The sequence below is a fragment of the Aquarana catesbeiana genome, linkage group LG10 (genome assembly GCF_042186555.1).
Source record: "Aquarana catesbeiana isolate 2022-GZ linkage group LG10, ASM4218655v1, whole genome shotgun sequence".
Taxonomy (NCBI): Eukaryota; Metazoa; Chordata; class Amphibia; order Anura; family Ranidae; genus Aquarana; species Aquarana catesbeiana.
Window position 1 is genome coordinate 251,756,587 of NC_133333.1, and position 18,152 is coordinate 251,774,738.

General features: G+C 48.0%; 1 protein-coding gene across 2 annotated transcripts in view; it reads right to left on the reverse strand.

The window, feature by feature from the left end:
* Nucleotides 1-18,152, reverse strand: part of ZBTB48 (zinc finger and BTB domain containing 48) — a 55,113-nt gene that overhangs the window by 31,281 nt on the left and 5,680 nt on the right. For both annotated transcript variants that reach the window (XM_073603627.1, XM_073603628.1), the window contains exons 2-4: nt 16,583-17,275; nt 5,022-5,299; nt 3,822-3,933 (exon numbers count right to left, since the gene is read on the reverse strand). In XM_073603627.1, the coding sequence (XP_073459728.1) occupies nt 3,822-3,933; nt 5,022-5,299; nt 16,583-17,272 (1,080 nt within the window). In that variant the 5' untranslated portion in view covers nt 17,273-17,275. The remainder of the gene's footprint in view (nt 1-3,821; nt 3,934-5,021; nt 5,300-16,582; nt 17,276-18,152) is intronic.

The window sequence follows — 18,152 nt, forward strand, 5'->3', positions numbered from 1 at the left end:
TCGGCAACGCATAGGGCTTTCTCCCGCATTGACCTGATCTTTGCCGGAGAATCAGTCCTTCCCTGGGTTCAGGAGATCAAGGTACTACCTAGAGGCATATCGGATCACTCGCCCCTGCTGTTGACAATAGGTGCCCCGGCTTCCCCCACAAACAAACTTTGGAGGCTCTCTAGGTTCTGGATCTCTGATCCAGATGTGGACACACAATTCAAGGTGGAGATGGAGGGGTACTGGAAATCCAACACGGGTTCCGCTGATCCTACGGTTGTGTGGGGCGCCTTCAAGGCATTCTCGAGAGGGCAATACCAGTCCATCATAGCTAAAGTTAGGAAGGAAAGGAGGTCTGCTCTGACCAAGGCTGAGTCCGTGGCTGCTGTGCAAGAGACGTTGTATGTAGGTTCTAGGGATCCCCAACATAAAACTGCAGACCTTGACCAGAGAGGTTCTCTCCCCTCTCCCTTCGTACCTCGCTTACACAAAAAAAAAAAAAAAAAAATGCTCGCACAATCCCAACGGATATTCGAGCAGGGGGAGAGATCGGGCAAATTGTTGGCTTGGCTCTCCAGGGAACAATCAGGGGGAACTAATATTCCGTACATTTTGGGACCGGGTGGTGACCTCCTGTACACTCCAGAGGAGATTATTGACTGTTTTGTCACATACAACTACAGCACACTCTACTCATCTAGGGTGACCTACAATGGGGAGGAACTGGCGGCCAATCTGGAAGATGTTGACACCCCAGTCCTGACCGCCAAGTATACGGCAGAACTGGACAAAACCATAACAGTTGAGGAAACACTTAGGGCACTTAAAACCATGCAGCCAGGTAAAACTCCCGGCCCAGATAGTATACCTATAGAATTTTATAAGCAGTACCCAGATGTCTTGACCGTTAGGCTTCATACAATGACTACTAACGCGGCGGAACTGCAATTCCTTCCGAGCTCTATGGGCGAGGCAGTCATTGTAGTGATTCCAAAACCGGGTAAGGATCTCTCCTTCTGCTCGTCATACCGACCTATCTCTTTTATAAACGTTGACGCGAAGATACTGGCTAAAATTCTGGCCAATAGACTTAATACAGTTATTACGGCCTTGATACACCCAGACCAAACGGGATTCATGCCAGGCAGGGGCACAGACATCAACATCAGAAGACTCTTCACTCACATAGCTAGAGCGAGGTGTGAGGACGAGGGTGCAGTTGCCTCCCTAGACGCGGAAAAAGCCTTTGATTCCGTTGAATGGGAAATATTTATGGGCAGTCCTTTCCAAATTTGGCTTTGGTCCCAGGTTCCAGCTATGGATTAAGATGCTGCATGCAAGTCCACAAGCCGAGGTGTACGCCAAAGCTTGCCTATCAGACTCTCTCCAGCTGAAGCGAGGAACTCGACAGGGTTGTCCTCTATCCCCGGGGCTTTTTGCCTTGGCGGTGGAACCCCTAGCCGCTTTGATTAGAATGGATGGGGAGGTCAGGGGTATTCGTGTGGGGATCATAGAGGAGAAAATCTCCCTCTATGCATATGACACTCTCCTCTACTTAGCTGACACATCCACATCCCTTCGCAAAGCTCTTTCCATTTTTAATAAAATTTGGCAAATTCTCAAGCATACGCATACTCTGGGACAAATCGGTACTTTTCCCCCTTCGCCCCTCGTCCTCTAGGCCCAACACCCAGACACAGCTTCAGTTGGTCGACAACATGAAATATCTGTGGATTAAGGTCACTAGCGAGATCGAAGACTACACGAAACATAACCTGCAGCCCCTAATGGCACAAGTCATCACTAAGTGTACTGCCTGGCGAGCTCTCCACCTTACGCCGGTTGGAAGGGTCAGTCTGGTGAAAATGGTATTCCTGCCTAAATTTCTTTATTTCTTCAGAAACACACCAGCCTATCTCCCTAAGACTTTTTTCAGGCGATTGCAGGGGGTGTGGGTTTTCTTCATCTGGGCTGGGAGACCCCCACGGGTGGCAAAGCACATATTATACCTCCCCCTTTCGAGTGGTGGACTGGCGCTGCCCAACTCTCTGATTTACTATTGGGCCGCCGTCCTTGTCACGATGCGGTGGTTGTTCTCCCAGCCCAGATTGAATCCAGCAGTTACCCTTGAAGCGGGCATACTGGGTTCATATGCTTGCCCTAAGTAATCTTGTCTTTAGGGGCAGGGGGGCCTGCCCGGCCATCACTGTCCCTATGCAGACTACGGTGAGGACTTGGCAAGAGGCTTGAGCAATTTATAAGAAGCCCTTCCACATTTCCCCCCCATATGCCCCTATGGGGAAACCCAATGCTTCCTCATTTCTTCATCCTCCCGGACCCCTCAGTGTGGGCACGGAAAGAGATCACAACCATGAAGCTGCTGCCTTTTACTGATCTTAGGTCCCTCTACGCAATTCCTAAATCATGGGAGTTCCGCTACTGGCAGTTGAGGCACGCCTTTGGAGCCCAATTCCCAGAGAGCCTAATTTTGGAGTCGTACTCAGTGGAGCGTCTCCTGATTTCCAGTACCATGGGGAGGCCCCTCTCCTCTCTATATTTATACCCAACGGTGGCGTACGACACCAAGCCGACCCAGTCCCTGGACAAGAGGAAGGCTGATATCCCGTCTCTGGACGAGGAATGTGTCTCTACATACATACCTTCGATGATAGCGGCCAAAGACAGATTCCTACAGCTTAAATTCCTCCATAGGGCCTACTATACACCTCAGCGTCTAGCCCAAATCTACCCTCAGCGGGATCAGAGATGCCCTAGGTGTACCCAGGCACCTTTTGGCACATGGTATGGTCATGCCCTAAACTCCAACCGTACTGGCAGACTGTAGTGGAAACCCTGATGGTGGTGTGTGGGACTCAGATACCTCTAGACCCTATTACCCTCCTACTTAGTCATTTTGAAGAGGTACAGGTGGACAGATATATTAAGCTTTGTTTGACATTCTCCCTGTTTTATGCCAGGAGGGAAACCCTCCTCAAATGGAAATCGTCGGGCCCACGCACGACAGACGCCTGGCGCCATTCAGTAAACTCGGTTCTCCCCCTCTATAGGCTTACATACCAGAGCAGGCAGTGCCCGACAAAATTCGACAAGATCTGGTCGAGTTGGATAGACTCCAATGGTTAATATGTCACAGCATGAAATGACAGATTATATTAGCCCCTGTTACTCAGCGCTGCAGTTGCTCCTCCCCCCCCCCCGCCCCCCTTGAAGTGGGACACCCTCATATTACCTTGTGGGATTAAAGGAGTAGAATTGTCTAATACTATGTACAAACAAATCCTGATTGAAGTTAGGGTAACCTGATAGATTTGTTATATCAACCCTCAACTGGGACCGGCGTCCCGGATTGCTCTCATTCGCTCTATGTCATTATATGTATTTCTCTGCTGATATGATATTGGTATGCTGATTTGATCTCCAATAAACATCTCTGTTAAAAAAAAAAAAGGAGCAGGAGGGTTGGGACTTTATTAATTTGCAACCATGTGCCTCAGATATGAGAACAACCAAAGGATTCACCTGTCGAAAATAAAAGATTACTAAAATTATGAAAAAATTCTTGTACGACAGAATAAAAATTCGGGAAGTGACGTATTGTATTGTATTTTTGGATGAAAACTACCGATTAAAAGAAAATTGTACGTTCTGGTATCGTACGAGGAAACATTTTTGGGTTTGTCCCTTCGAAAATATTAGCCAAACTGTCGTGCCCGGCTCTGGAAAGCTCTGTACTAAACCATCAGATTATCGTACGATCGTTTCCAAAGCGGTATTTTTCGTACAATTTGTGTGTACAGGGCCTTTGGACTCACCTGTTCGGTTCGGCTCATACAGTTCCGGGCTTCATGTTCCAATAGGTTTTCCTTCCTGAAGTAGGATTTCCCGCACTTCGTACATTCAAAAGGCTTCTCCCCCGTGTGCTTTCTAAGGAAACAAAACGATACTGTCTCAGTGTCATGATAGAAAACAGCAATAGCAGAGGGATGGCGCTCAAAGCACTGAACCTTCTTCTGTAGTCTATTCGAAAGCCAAAACTTTGTTTTTTTAAAGTTTTGGAAACAAAGTGGCAGGGGGGTCAGAACCCCTCCCCCCGTTAAGTTTCTTTTGCTGTCCGTGTCCCTGTTGGGGAGATTTGCCCTATTTGTCCTGATTCTTGTCCTGGGACTTGGGTTATCAACATCTGGGGTGCCAAGGTTCGCCATCACTGGGATAGGAAGTCTCTTCCCCCCCCCCCCCAAAAGTAGAATAAAATCAAGCTAGACAATAGCAGAAATCCAGCAAGTGAGATTAGCACCCCCAACAACGCCACACAATGGAGACGGACCCCCTTTCTTAGAGCAGAGATTGATGTTAAAGAGGAAAAGAGGGGGGAGGGCAGACTGCAGAGGCACTGTAATGTAAAGAGGGGCTGTAATATAAAGGGGACTGCACTGTAAAGGGGCACAATTACAGTAAATTGTTGTTGGTCTCAAAAGTCAAGGCTTCAGTTCAGTTGTCAAAGGAACGTCAAGAACCAGCCTTCCCCTGCAATAATCAGCCTTGAATGTTGGGTCCTCCTCACCACCCTCAGACACATCCCGTAAATAGTAAACATTGCCTACTGATCAATAATTAAATCATTTAAATCTAGTGCAGCCATTCTCAACCAGGGTTCCGTAGAACCCTGGGGTTCCTCCAGAGGTTTGCTAGGGGTTGCTTGAGCTGTGGCAGATGGACCACCTATTTGACGATGCCTACACAGTTCAAGGTTCAGCACCACTTAGCAAAGCCCAGCAGCATGACACCAAATATCTTTTGAGCTGTCTTTAAGGGTGGCATTCTGAACACCACTTTAAGGGGGACATTCTTCCTATTGACCACCAATATAAGGAGTAATGTTCCTATTGAGCCCTGATGATTTGGTTTTAGTAAGGGTTCCTCGAGACATGAACATTTTTTTTTAGGGTTAAACAGTTGAGAAAGCCTGATCTAGTGTGATGTACAGCCTGGTGAGCACGGCCTTGTTGCATTACCTGTTATGGACTTTGAGATAATACTTGCTGAGGAACTTCTTGTGACATATGGGACATTCCACAGGGGCGTTGGCGTTTTTTTTGTTCTTCAGCTCTTCCCCATCAGCCATGGAGTCATTGGTGGACGCTTCCAAAGGAACGATCTTCTTTGGCATGCAGGACCTCCTCTTTGAACTTGGCATCTTCCTCTCCAGGACAAAGTCTTCATCCAGGTCATCCTCCATATAATCTGAGCCATCTGCTATGACGTCATGGATCTGGTCCACCTCCAACTCCCACTGCAACAGAACAGACACTTCTTTAAACAATCATAACCTTAACAGAGCATCTAGCTTTACGCGACATTTCAGAACTTGAAAGTGCTTTCTGTCAATCTTAATTCCAGTTTGGATTAGTTGCCTGAGCTGTTGAATACCTGAGGCAGCTAAATCACTAAGAATGGGCTCAGGTTCGGATCATAGTCCCAACCCAACTGAGCAATTCCTCCAAGAAGCCCTCACTGCACACCGCCAATCATAGGCAGCGTGTGTATGTGCAGCTGCGGGCCAGGAAATGCCTCACAGCCTATGATTGGTGGTGTGCAGTGAGGGCTTCTTGGAGGAATTGTTCAGGTGGGTTGGGGACTACGATCCGAACATGCCTGAGCCAATCCCTACTAATCACAACGCAGTCTACTTTACCCACTTCAGTCCAGGAGAATTCTGACATTCCTCTCATACAAGTATAAATCAACATTTTATTTATTTTTTTTTTTTATAGAAAATCATCTAGAACCCCCAAACATTATATCATTTTTAAGCAGAGGTCCTGGAGAATAAAATGATGAGAGTTGCAATTTTTTTTTTTTTTTTAAATTGCACAATATTTGCACAGCAGTTTTTCAAATGCAATTTTTTTTTGCAAAAATACAAATTGATTAATTTTTAGTGAACCCAAACACAATACAATACCCAATTGTTTGCTAAAATATAAAAGATGACGTTACGCCGAGTAAATAGATACCAGACATGTCATGCTGTAAAATTGCGCACGCTCGTGGAACTACGGTACCTCAAATCTCCATAGGCGACGTTATAAAAGCTTTTACAGGTCACCATTTTAGAGTTGCACACGGAGGTCTGGTGTTAGGAATTATTGCTTTCGCTCTGACGTTTGCGGCGATACCTCACAAGTGCGGAGGTGCGGAGCGATTGCCGTTTACATGTGTGTGTGTGTGTGTAGGACCTACGTACCCTTTTGCATTTAAACATGACCACAGGGACGGGGCGTGGCTAAGATGGAGACCTGAGAGGACGTGTTTGTCAGGAGCTCCGCATCTGAGAGGCTGAAACATCCGTTTTTAATATAGGAATCTCGCTTTTCACCCTAACTGTGGGGCACAGGCTGACCCTGGGTATGAGAAGAGGCAACTCAGGTTCGAACCGCAAACGGAATTCTACCTTTAATTCTCCGCCGCTGTCCCGGGTTGCACGTGCTCTAGCCAGGAGCAACATGGCGTCTCAAACAGACCAGGCAGACCCGTCCACCCTGGGGACTGAGCAGTTTAGTGCCCTAATGCAGGCCATCACGGGCTGCCAGACAACATTAACGGCAAAAATCGAACAGATACAGATGGAGATGGGCCTGGTGAGGAGAGACATGGACAAGTTCCGAGACAGGCTCTCTGAGTCTGAGAGAAGGATCGGGGATGCGGAGGACACACTCCGGGAGCATGGGGCCTCCCTCCGCACTTTACAACTTAAAATGAAAGCTGTGGAGACGCGTGCGGAGGATCAAGAGAACAGGAACCGGAGGAACAACCTCCGTATGGTGGGCCTTCCTGAGGGTGCTGAAGGCCGTGACCCAGCTGCGTACACGGAGAAGCTCCTGCGTGATCTGCTGCCACAAGCCCCCTTCTCCCCCTATTTTGCAGTGGAGAGGGCGCATAGGATGCCATCCGTGAGGGGCCCACCGGGAGCTCCCCCTCGGACCTTTATCTTCAGGCTACTGAACTTCAGAGACCATGATCTGGTGCTCCGAGAGGCACGTAAACTGGAGGAGCTACGATATGAAAATGTTAAAATTATGATGTTCCCGGACTATTCTATGGAAACACAGAGGCAGAGGCGCACTTTCGACCATGTCAAAGCCCAGCTGAGAGCGAAGGGACTGAAATACAATATGCTTTTCCCGGCCAAGCTGAAGGTGGTGGATGGTGAGTCGTCCAAGTTCTTTACATCCCCCGAAGAGGCAACCCGCTGGCTGGAGTCCCTCCCGGGGGCTCGCTAATCCCGCTCTCCGCCCTGCATCCCCCCCTTCACTTTGAGTCCCCGGTCACATGTTGTTGTGCCCGCACATTAACCACCGGGTTTTAATGCTCTCCTGGGACTGTAATCCTTCCCCGCTGGGTGAGACTCTGCAGCACAGGGAGAACTTTCCCCCCCTCCCCCCCCTCTCGGGGTTCGGTGGAGGGAGCGCACTGTCACGACTCATGCGGAGAGGCAGAGAGACATTGTGGTGTCCAGGGGTGATGCTCTTTTCCCCCCGTGTCCTGGGCGGTTACCCAGGTACTTTTTGGGGTGGGCGTGGGCGGGCGGCCAGGACCGGATCTGCTGTGCGCCTCCAGCGCCCTGTCGCCCCTGCAGTCTGGAGCTGAGGATCATCCTGTGTCTCCCGGGGGGTCTCTCTTTCAAAAGTTCCTCTCCATGTGATGCTCGGTCGCGGAGATGAGGGATGGATTCCGAACCTTGGATTTTACAGCTGCGAGACACACATGTAACTATACCTGCTTTTCTGACCCAGAGCTGGGACCTATGGCTGTGTCGGGACTGACTGTTACATATTGTGGCTATCCAGGGGACTTGGAGGGGGGATAACTCATCTTCCATTTACATTTTGAGTTTCAGTTATTTTTACAAAACTTGCTCTGTCACCACAGGGTTAATTGGTAACTAAGTCAGTGCCCTTAGCTTGCTTTAAGTGTAAAACCATAAGTGTCCTGAATAGATTTGTTCCTATCTGGGTGAATTACTATTCTATCTTTGCAAAAACTTACTCTGTCACCACAGGGTTAATTAGCAACCAAGTCAGTGCCCTTAGCTTGTTCTAAGTGTAAAACAATAAGTGTTCTGAATGGATTTGTTCATGTCTAGGGGAATTACTATTTTATCTTCGTAAAACTTGCTCTGTCATTACAGGGTTGATTAGTAACTAAGTCTGTGCCCTTAGCTTGCTCTAAGTGTAAAACAATAAGTGTTCTGAATAGCTTTGTTCCTATCTTGGTGAACTACTATTCTATCTTTGCAAAACCTACTCTGTCATCACAGGGCTGATTAGCAACTAAGTCTGTGCCCTTAGCTTGATCTAAGTGTTAAACAATAAGTGTTCTGAATAGATTTGTTCCTATCTAGATGGATTACTATTCTACTGAGATAGGTTCCTATATGCATGGTTTATTATTACAACCTGCCTCCAGACATAACGGTTGGCGGAGTGTCCTGCTTCCGCCTTCTGGGAAGAAGTCCTGGGTGTGTTCCTTCTTGCGCACCTCCCCCACAGGATTCTTTCCTACACTATAGATTTATAAGAGTTTGTTGGGATAGGTTCGGGTACGCAGACACCCTGAGCTATGTTTATCAGGGTGTGGGGTGGGTTGGGTGGGGCTTTATGTTTTCAGTTTAGTTCTACGAATTTTTCTTTTTCTTTTACCTTTTTATGTATTTGTTTAGTTTGCTCATATTTGATCGGACAGAGTGTAATACTGTGGTGCTCCATGACACTATGCTGGCTACTAGGGGCCAGCAGGCCCTACATGGCTCTAGGCTCGCGGGGCGTGTCAGTCTCTCCGGGTCCTGACTACAGGGATCTTCGATTACTCACCCCTTCCCCCCCTTTTTTCTCTATAGTATGGCTCCATTGAAAATCTTATCATGGAATGTCAGGGGTCTCAACAATAAAATTAAACGCTCCCTGGTCTTTGACTACATAAAAAAATACAATCCCCAAATTTGTATATTCCAAGAAACCCACTTAGTGGGAAACAAAATTATGAGTCTGAAGCGCCCCTGGGTACGGCATCACTATCATGCCTCCCACTCGAGCTACTCTCGTGGGGTTAGCATCTTGATACACAAATCCCTGGGTTGTGAGATCCTTGGGGTAAAACTGGACCCGGAGGGACGATATGTGCTGCTCCATGTGCTGGTTGACACGATTGAACTGGTGATTGTCGGGGTATACTTGCCACCCCCAGCTAATATGTCCCTCCTTCAATCTATTGCTTCGCAATTGGCACAATTTCCTACAGATAATATAATCCTAGTAGGAGATTTTAATATCCCGCCCAACCCCTCTTTGGATAAGTTATCATCAGACTCCCACACAAAATCTGCCCTCTCCAAATGGGCGCAAGTGTTCGGGTTGATGGATGTTTGGCGTTGGAAGCACCCCTCAGATCGCATGTATTCCTGCCACTCCTCATCACATAACTTGCTATCCCGTATCAACCTCCTATACGCAAGCGTCGCTATGCTCCCCAAAATACAGGACATCACCATGCTTCCGCGTGGTGTATCAGACCACTCACCGCTACTTTGCTGCATTCAAACTACAACACCCGCGGCAGATAGAATTTGGCGCCTATCAAAATTCTGGATAACACACCCCACTATTGAGCTTGAAATAAACAGTTTAATTAAACAATTCTGGTCTCTCAATGCAGGCACCACCTCACCGGGGAACGAATGGGAGGCATTTAAGGCCTATATTAGGGGTTGCTATATCTCATCAATTGCCACTGAACGCAAAAACGATCTGATTACACTAGAGCAGGCAGAAGCAAAAGCCCAAGCCCTTGAGGCTCGATATGTCCAGACTGCTAATCCCATAACAGGCCAGGACATGAAGGTGGCATATAGGGAGGTAATGTTACTCCGGGTGGCCAAGGAAAACAAACGCCAACTAGCCCAAACCCAAAAAATTTTTTAACAGGGGGATAAAACGGGAAGACTGCTGGCCTGGGTTTCCAAGGAGCAGTCCTCAGTTTCCGCTATAGCGAGACTTAGGAAGGAAGACGGGACTTTGGTGGCTGCCCCGGGGGAAATTAATGCCAGTTTCGTGAAATACTACTCTGAGCTGTACTCCTCCAGGGTGAGCTACACCATGGAAGAACTATCTGAGTTCCTAAATAGAGTGTCGTTCCCGGTCCTTTCCTCTTCAGCGAGAGAAAGTTTGGAGGCACCGATCACCCTGGGGGAGGTACAGACTGCACTAGCCTCAATGCAGACAGGTAAAACTCCGGGGCTGGATGGATTCCCATCAGAATTCTATAAACAAAATATGGAGGCAGTGGTACCTAGGCTACACCACATGATCACCAAAACATTACAAGAAGGGGCCCTTCCTTCCTCTATGGCCCAAGCTATTATAATAGTGATTCCAAAGGAGGGTAAAGACCCTCAGCTCTGCTCATCATATCGACCAATATCCCTCCTTAACTCGGACGCTAAAATACTGACAAAAATCCTTGCCAGACGCCTAAATGATGTGATTCTCACCTTGGTCCATGAGGACCAGTCGGGCTTTATGCCTGGCAAGGGCACGGATATCAATCTCCGTAGACTGTACTCGGTCCTGGCCTCGGGGGCTGGGGACGGATGTCCTGCGGTAGTGGCCTCCCTGGATGCAGAGAAAGCGTTCGACTCGGTCGAGTGGCTGTATCTGTGGGAGGTCCTCCGTAGGTTCGGATTTGGTCCGGTCTTTGTCTCCTGGGTCAGGGCCGTGTATGGGGATCCGACGGCAAGGGTCCGCACGGGCACTGTCCTGTCTGCACCCTTTTCTTTGAGTAGAGGTACGAGACAGGGATGCCCCCTGTCCCCGGGGCTTTTTGCACTTGCTATAGAACCCATGGCAATCCTCCTTCGGTCTGACCCCGCGATACAGGGTATTCCTATAGGCCCCCTCCATGAAAAAATATCACTATATGCCGATGACACACTCTTATATCTCAGGGATGATGGCATCTCCTTGCGGACTGCGCTCTCGGTGATCAATGAATTTGGGAGGTACTCAGGGGTCTGCATAAATTGGGGTAAATCTATACTATTCCCACTCCATTCTGGCACTGATCCCCCCCCCCCCCCCCCCCAGACGAACAGCTTCAAAGGGTCTCTCAGTTTAGATACTTGGCGGTGGAGATTCCCAGGGACCTAAAACAGTTCATTCCTCTGAATCTGACCCCGGTGGTGTCCCAATTATCCCACAGGTGTGCAGTTTGGAAGAACCTTCCGCTCACACCTGTGGGTAGGGTGAATCTGGTTAAAATGACCGTCCTGCCCAGGTTCACTTACCTTTTTAGGCATACTCCTATACCTTTGCCAGCCTCTTTCTTTAACAAACTAGATAGCATAATTATTTCCTTTGTGTGGAAGGGAGCAATCCCTAGGATAGCTAAATCAACGTTGCAATTACCAGTCACTCTGGGGGGTTTGGCCCTACCGTGTTTCGTAAAATACTATTGGGCAGCAGTCCTGGTCACTGTTAAGTGGTGGCTGTCCAAAACATCGATGAACCCCGCGTCTAAATTGGAGGCGGCACTGCTGGGCTCGCATGAGGAGCTCAATGTCTTAATACACAAAGGACCTAAATCCAGCCCCCAGGTGACTACGCCCATGAGGACGACAATCAAAGTGTGGGATACTGTGGCCTCAAAGATGGGGAAACCGAATGTGTGGTCCCCCCTGACCCCACTGTGGGGTAACCCCCGTTTGTCCCACTTTGCTTCCGTGCCTGACCCGAATGTGTGGGTCAGATACGGGATCACAACCCTGGGTGATATCATTTCCGAAAGGCAGCTACTTACTTTTGATGACCTAAAACATGGTAAAGAACTACCGAAAAACATCTTCTTCCGGTACCTGCAGCTACGCCACGCATTCCGGTCCCAATTCCCTAATGGGATAGATCTACAGCTATCTGACATAGAAAATATGTTGCAATATCTAGAAGGGGGTACACTTTCTAACATTTATAACAAGCTAGCAGTCCTGGATACCTCTAAAGTCTCACGATTGTACACAACATGGCAGAATGATATCCCTGGCTTGACGGCCGAGGACTGGGAGGAGGGGATTCAGCAATATTTGCACCTAATGATCTCAGCTAGAGACAGATATACCCAGTTAAAATTTCTCCATCAGGCCTACTACTCCCATGCACGCCTAGCAAGAATCTACCTGGGTAGATCGGCAATATGTCCTAGATGTGGTGCGGATGGTGCAGACTTCTTTCATGTGGTTTGGTCCTGTCCTGTGATAGAGGGTTATTGGAGGGAAGTCCTGTCTGAGATTAACTCTATAGGTGAGCTCACGGTCCCATTTAGCCCCATCCCACTTCTCTTAGGTATTTGCGATTTCCTTGAAGCCCCCCAGAGGAAGAAACTATTTGTATTTTATACGTCCTTCTATGCGAGGAAGGCTATTCTTTTACAATGGAATCAGACACGGCCCCCCACTAAACAGGTCTGGTTGTCCCTGGTAAATGCCGCTTTGCCCCTCTACAAATTAACGTATCTAGGCAGAAACTGCCCACGCAAATTCGATAAGATTTGGGCCTGTTGGGTTGAGGCGAAACATTTGTCCCTAGAATAACAGTAACTAGCTTCTCTATCACCATTTCATCTCTTACTCAACACCACTTTCTGCTGAGAACACTGTAAAACCCTAATTTAAATATAGTAATCAAGTGTTACGCTAGACTTCCCCCCATCTCCTCTCCCTGTCCCTATTTATCCTTTACCCCTTCCTTGGGCCCCCCCCCCCTTCCCCTCTCCCTCGCCCTTGAGTTCTTAGGTGCCACTTGAGCAATACGGCAAATGTCAAGCTGTCAAATACTGTTGCAAAAGCAAATACGCTTGCTATAACGATGTGTGTGCACAACAGATTGTTCCATTGTTTAGCGACTAAACTACCTGATATTGTAATGTGATTTATACTCTGTCTGTCTGAAAACTCGAATAAACTTTATGTTAAAAAAAAAACATGACCACAGGGAAAACGGGGGGGGGGCTTTTACCACCTCCTACAGACAAATGACAATGGCGGCGGGGTGGCTCTCTCGTTCTGGAACGATGGGCAAATGACAACATCCCAGGTCTCAGGGCTTGCAGGCTGATCGGCGGTGCGCTGTGTCCCAGGCCCACGGCACATCCCCGCTCTCGGTAAAGAGCCAATGACGAGGCTTTACCCATGTGATCAGCTGTGTCCAATCACAGCTGAGTGTAAACAAGGAAATGCTGGTTATCGACTCTCCTCACACTGACAGCGTGTGAGGAGAGGAGAGCCGGTCTCTGGCATTTTCTCACAAGGGACATCTGTACAGATAATCAGGGCATTGATCATTAGTGCAGCCCCAACAGTGCCCAGCAGTGATGCCAATCAATGCTGCCTTTCGATGCCCATCAGTGCCGCCTCATCAGTGAAGGAGGAAAACTACCTACCGTATTTATCGGCGTAAAACACGCACACTTAATTTTAAGAGGGAGGTTTCAGGAAAAAAAAAAATACATTTTGAATAAAAAATTTTGTAGCAAAATGAGGGTCAGTATCCATCAATGCAGCCTTATTAGTGCCCATCTGCAGCCTGTTCAATGCCCATCTGCAGCCTCACCTCAGATTACTGCGGCCTCGGAGGGCACAGGGAGGAGGGGGTGGGACGAGCGCCGTCAGATTACATACAGCGAGAATCTCCCATTTACTCGGCAGCCTCTTTAATACAAAGCCCCGCCTCCTGGACCAGCTTCTATGATAGACAGAACAGTGGTCCAATGCCGGGCCCAGGAGACGGGACTTACTATTACAGAGGCCGCGGAGTAAACAGGAGATTCTCGCTGTATGTAATCTGACGGCGCTCTCCCCCACCCCCACCGAGGCAGCCCAAATTGAAGTATCGGCGCATAACACGCATACACTATTTGCACCCGATTTTCAGGGTGAAAAACTGCGTGTTATATGCCGATAAATACGGTATTTACAACAACTTTCTAACAGAAACTAAGAAAAACTTTTTTTTTTTCTTCTAAATTTTTGGTCTTTTTTTGTTTGTTTTTTTTTTTAGCAAAAAAAAAAAAAATGTAAAACCCAGCAGTGATTAAATACCACCAAAAGAAAAGTCCTGTCTCAAAAAAACTACAAAAATCTAATTTGGGTACAGTGTAGCCTGAAAGCGCAATTGTCATTCAAAGTGTGACAGCGCTGAATGCTGAAAATTGGCCTGGGCAGGAAGGGGGTGAAAGTGCCCGGTATTGAAAAAGTTAAAAAAATGTTTTTAATTTTATGTACTTTTTTTCCCCCTACACTGTACCTTTAATTTTATTTTTTTATTCAACTTTATTGCTATGAAAACGGATGAACAACATCCCTTGCGATAGCATGGGCCATGACAGGTCCTCTTTATGGAGAGATCTGGAGTCTTTTAGACCCCAGAACTCACCTTTGGCCGCCAAAGCATCTAATCACACGGAGATCGGTTTCATCAGATGCTTTAAAGCGGAGGTTTGAACCTCCGCTTTCGGAACAATCCTCCCCCCCGGTGTCACATTTGGCACCTTTCAGGGGGGTACAGATATTTGCACCCACTTCCGGCATAGACTCCCACGGGAGTCTATGCCTCTTCCCGTCCCCCCGCGCTGTCTGCTGGGACACACACGGGTCCCAGGAGATAGCGTGGACCAGTTAGGACGCGCAGCGCGACTCGCGCATGCGCAGTAGGGAATCGGGAAGTGAAGCTGCAACGCTTCACTTCCCGATTTCCTCACAGAGAATGGCGGCGGCAGCTGCCGAGGGACGGTTCGGCCTCGGATGCCGACACCGCTGGATTCGGGGACAGGTAAGTGTCCTTATTTTAAAAGTCAGCAGCTGCAGTATTTGTAGCTGCTGACTTTAAAAAAAAAAATAAAATTTGCGGGACTCCCTCTTTAATATGCTGTTAACGGCTTGCGAACAACAAACCGGACGTGACGAAATCCTTGCTGCTTCTGGTTTGTCATATCAGAGAGGGGGGCAAAAAAAAAAAAACAAAATTGCTTATTATGGCCAGGAACCGGAAGTGATGTCAGACATCGCTCCTGTTCTCCGAGGGCATAGAGACGAGTGGCAGCCTAGAAAGCGGCGGGGGGGGGGGGGGGGGCGGCACTTTTATTTGATGCAGAACCAGCCATAGTACAAAAAAAAATAATAATAATAATGCCGGGATAATGGCAGCTAGCTGCTGTCATAACCCCGGTATTCAAACGACACAGTAATGAAGTATTGTTACTATGGGCCGGTCGTCATGTTGTTAAACAAGACATAGTGAGATAGATGCGTGGGCTGTTATTTCTGATCCGGTAGTCATCCCGATCCTCAGACTTCAATTGCCCTATAAATCAATGACCTCAAAGAAGTAGGCAGCAAGTGTAGTCACCGTGAAGTCAGACCTTCTAATCTACAGGCCTGCTGCAGAATAGTGATTAAACCTATTAGGCTGGCATCAGAGCCAGGACAAAAAACGCTATTGCAGAGGTCAGCAATGGTGGCCTCCACGTTCCTCTAAGCACAGGTTACCTTTAAAAGCCAACTCCAGAGGATGAGGATGCCTGTTCTAGATGGATAGTTTACCTAGCTCCCAAGACAACACTGGCTGCGTAAAGACATAGAAGATGGTTAATTCACCATTATACCTAATAGTAGTTAGTTACATTCAACTGGACTTGTACAGCTATGTTGAAGACGTTTCATAGCTTATCCAAACCAGTTCTAATGAGTGTCAGGAAGGTACCCTGGCACTTATATCCACACAAGAAGCACCAACACCTTGGAAAGACATGTTATTGTTCAAGAACAGGATGGTGGTGTGGATGTTGTGGAACCACCTAGAAAGGGTAGAACAGACACCTTGATCCAACCATGGAAAAGGTAGATGTTCCTGGGAAAGAAGAGAATGGGAGGTGTGGAAGTTGTGGAACCACCTTGATCTAGTTACATAACCTTCATAGGTTTTAATCCTTCAAATCACTTGGCTGGAGGTGTGAATTGTTGTTAAAGTGCCGGGGTAAAGACAAATATTGTTGAAGGCCCTCACCCCTGCTCCCAGCTTGATGTAGATGGCCTTTTCCATGCCTCTTGAGAACCAGTTGTCCTCTCTGTCCAAAATGTGGACCTCACTCTCCTCCGCGATGCCGTTTTAGCATCTCTATCCCGGCATTTTGATAACAATTCACACCTTCAGCCATGTGGCTCAAGAGATTAAAACCTATGAAGCCTTCCTGACACCAAGGATGGAATTGGGTAACGAGAACTAGGTGGTTCCACAATTTTTACACCTCCCATCCTGTTCTTGGCAAAGAACACCTAACTTATCCATAGTTGGATCAAGGTGTCTGTTTCCCCATGTGGCTAAAAATGGCGGAGTATGTTCCTGACACTCAATGGAACTAAAATGGCTTGGATTCGCTTCAAATTGTCGCTACAGAACAGGCCCAATTGATTGTGGCCAACTACCATTACATATACCATGACTTGGATAGCCGGGGACCTCCACAGACTTACCGTTATACAGTCTCCATCGCTGCCAATACACGGCTCGTTCTTCTGCCCTCTCCTCTGCCTCTTAAACTCCCTCCTCTCCACAATTTCTGGGTCCTTCAAGACGACTTCTTGAAATGGAGTAATCTCCACTGTCCCTTGGAGCAGGGAAAGGCTGCTGTTCTGTTCATTGCCCGGCTCCGCTGGGACTTCACTGTCTGCCAGCACGTTGCTGAGCTCTGATATTCCCTTTAGAGTATCCTCTCCATCCGACTCCTCCGCCTCTTTCAGGTGTCCATTCAAGGTCTCCAATGTTCCAGACTGTTGGAAAAAATCTTCAGTCCGGTCAACGGACTCAAAACACTTTGGCTGGAACTGTTCACAGACCTCAACCGCTTCAAAAATACCCAATTCCTTGGAGGCCGAGAGGACCTTCTCCACATTGTGATGGGACAGAGTTAGCTCCCCTGTGTAGAGGAAATCCAGGAGGAGGCCCGTGACCTCCGAGAAGCGTTCATGAAGGATAATGTTTGGGGAGCTGCCATCTCCATAAAGGCTCTGGAAGAACGGGCTGCTGCAAGCCAGGATACTCCAGTGGGCTTTAAACTGAAGATCTCCAACGACAAGGGTGGCATCGCAGTACCGGCCGGCTTCTCTCTGCTTGTTGAGGGCTTGGAGGACCTTGATGCTGTGCTGGATGAACACATTATCCATGACCTGAAGAACACAACACAAAACATTGGAAGATCCTCGTATATGAATACTATTCCTTTCCTTTCACTCCCGGCTGAATGGAAAGGCAGGGGAGCAAAAGGAAGGCAAGTATGAGCGACTGGGGAGATCTTCATTAAAGGTAAACTGGTACTTTGTCCTTCATGAGCCAAGGACAAAAGCAGAATTAAAGGGCAAAAGACACATTAACAACATGCAGGACACATGAAGCATGCTGGTAGGATAACCCAATAGGAATTGTATTTATGCAGAAGTCAGGAATAGTGGTCATCCCTGCCCCTACCAATGTTCCCTGCCCTTACCACTCCACCCCTACCTTAACCCATCTTTCCTGCCATTACTGCTCCTCCCTCTTCTTCCCTACAATTTCCAATCTTCTCTGCCCTTACCCCTCCTTCGCCACTCTTCTCTACCCTTACCACTTCTCCCTCCTCCTCCCTGCCCTTACCACCCCTTCCCTACATAAACCACTCTTCCCTGCCCTTACCATTCCTACCTCCTCTTTCCTACAATTACCAATCTTTCCTGCCCTTACCATTCGTCCCCTACCTTCACCTCCCTTTTCCTTACTTTCGAATCTTTTCTGCCCCTACAACTCTTCCCCTGCCCCTTAACACTCCTCCCTCCTCTTCCCTACAATTGCCAATCTTCTCTACCCTTACCACGCTTCCCCTATCTTTACAACTCTTCCCTACCCTTACCGCATTCCCCCTACCTTCACCTCTCTTCATTGCCCTTGCCACTACACTTTCCACCACCACAGCTGCCACCCCCCCCCCCTTTTTCCCCCCATTCTAGAATGGGCACAATTCTGTTTGTCTCTAGAACAGCAGTAGAGGGGAAATCTTGTGTGTGTGTGTGT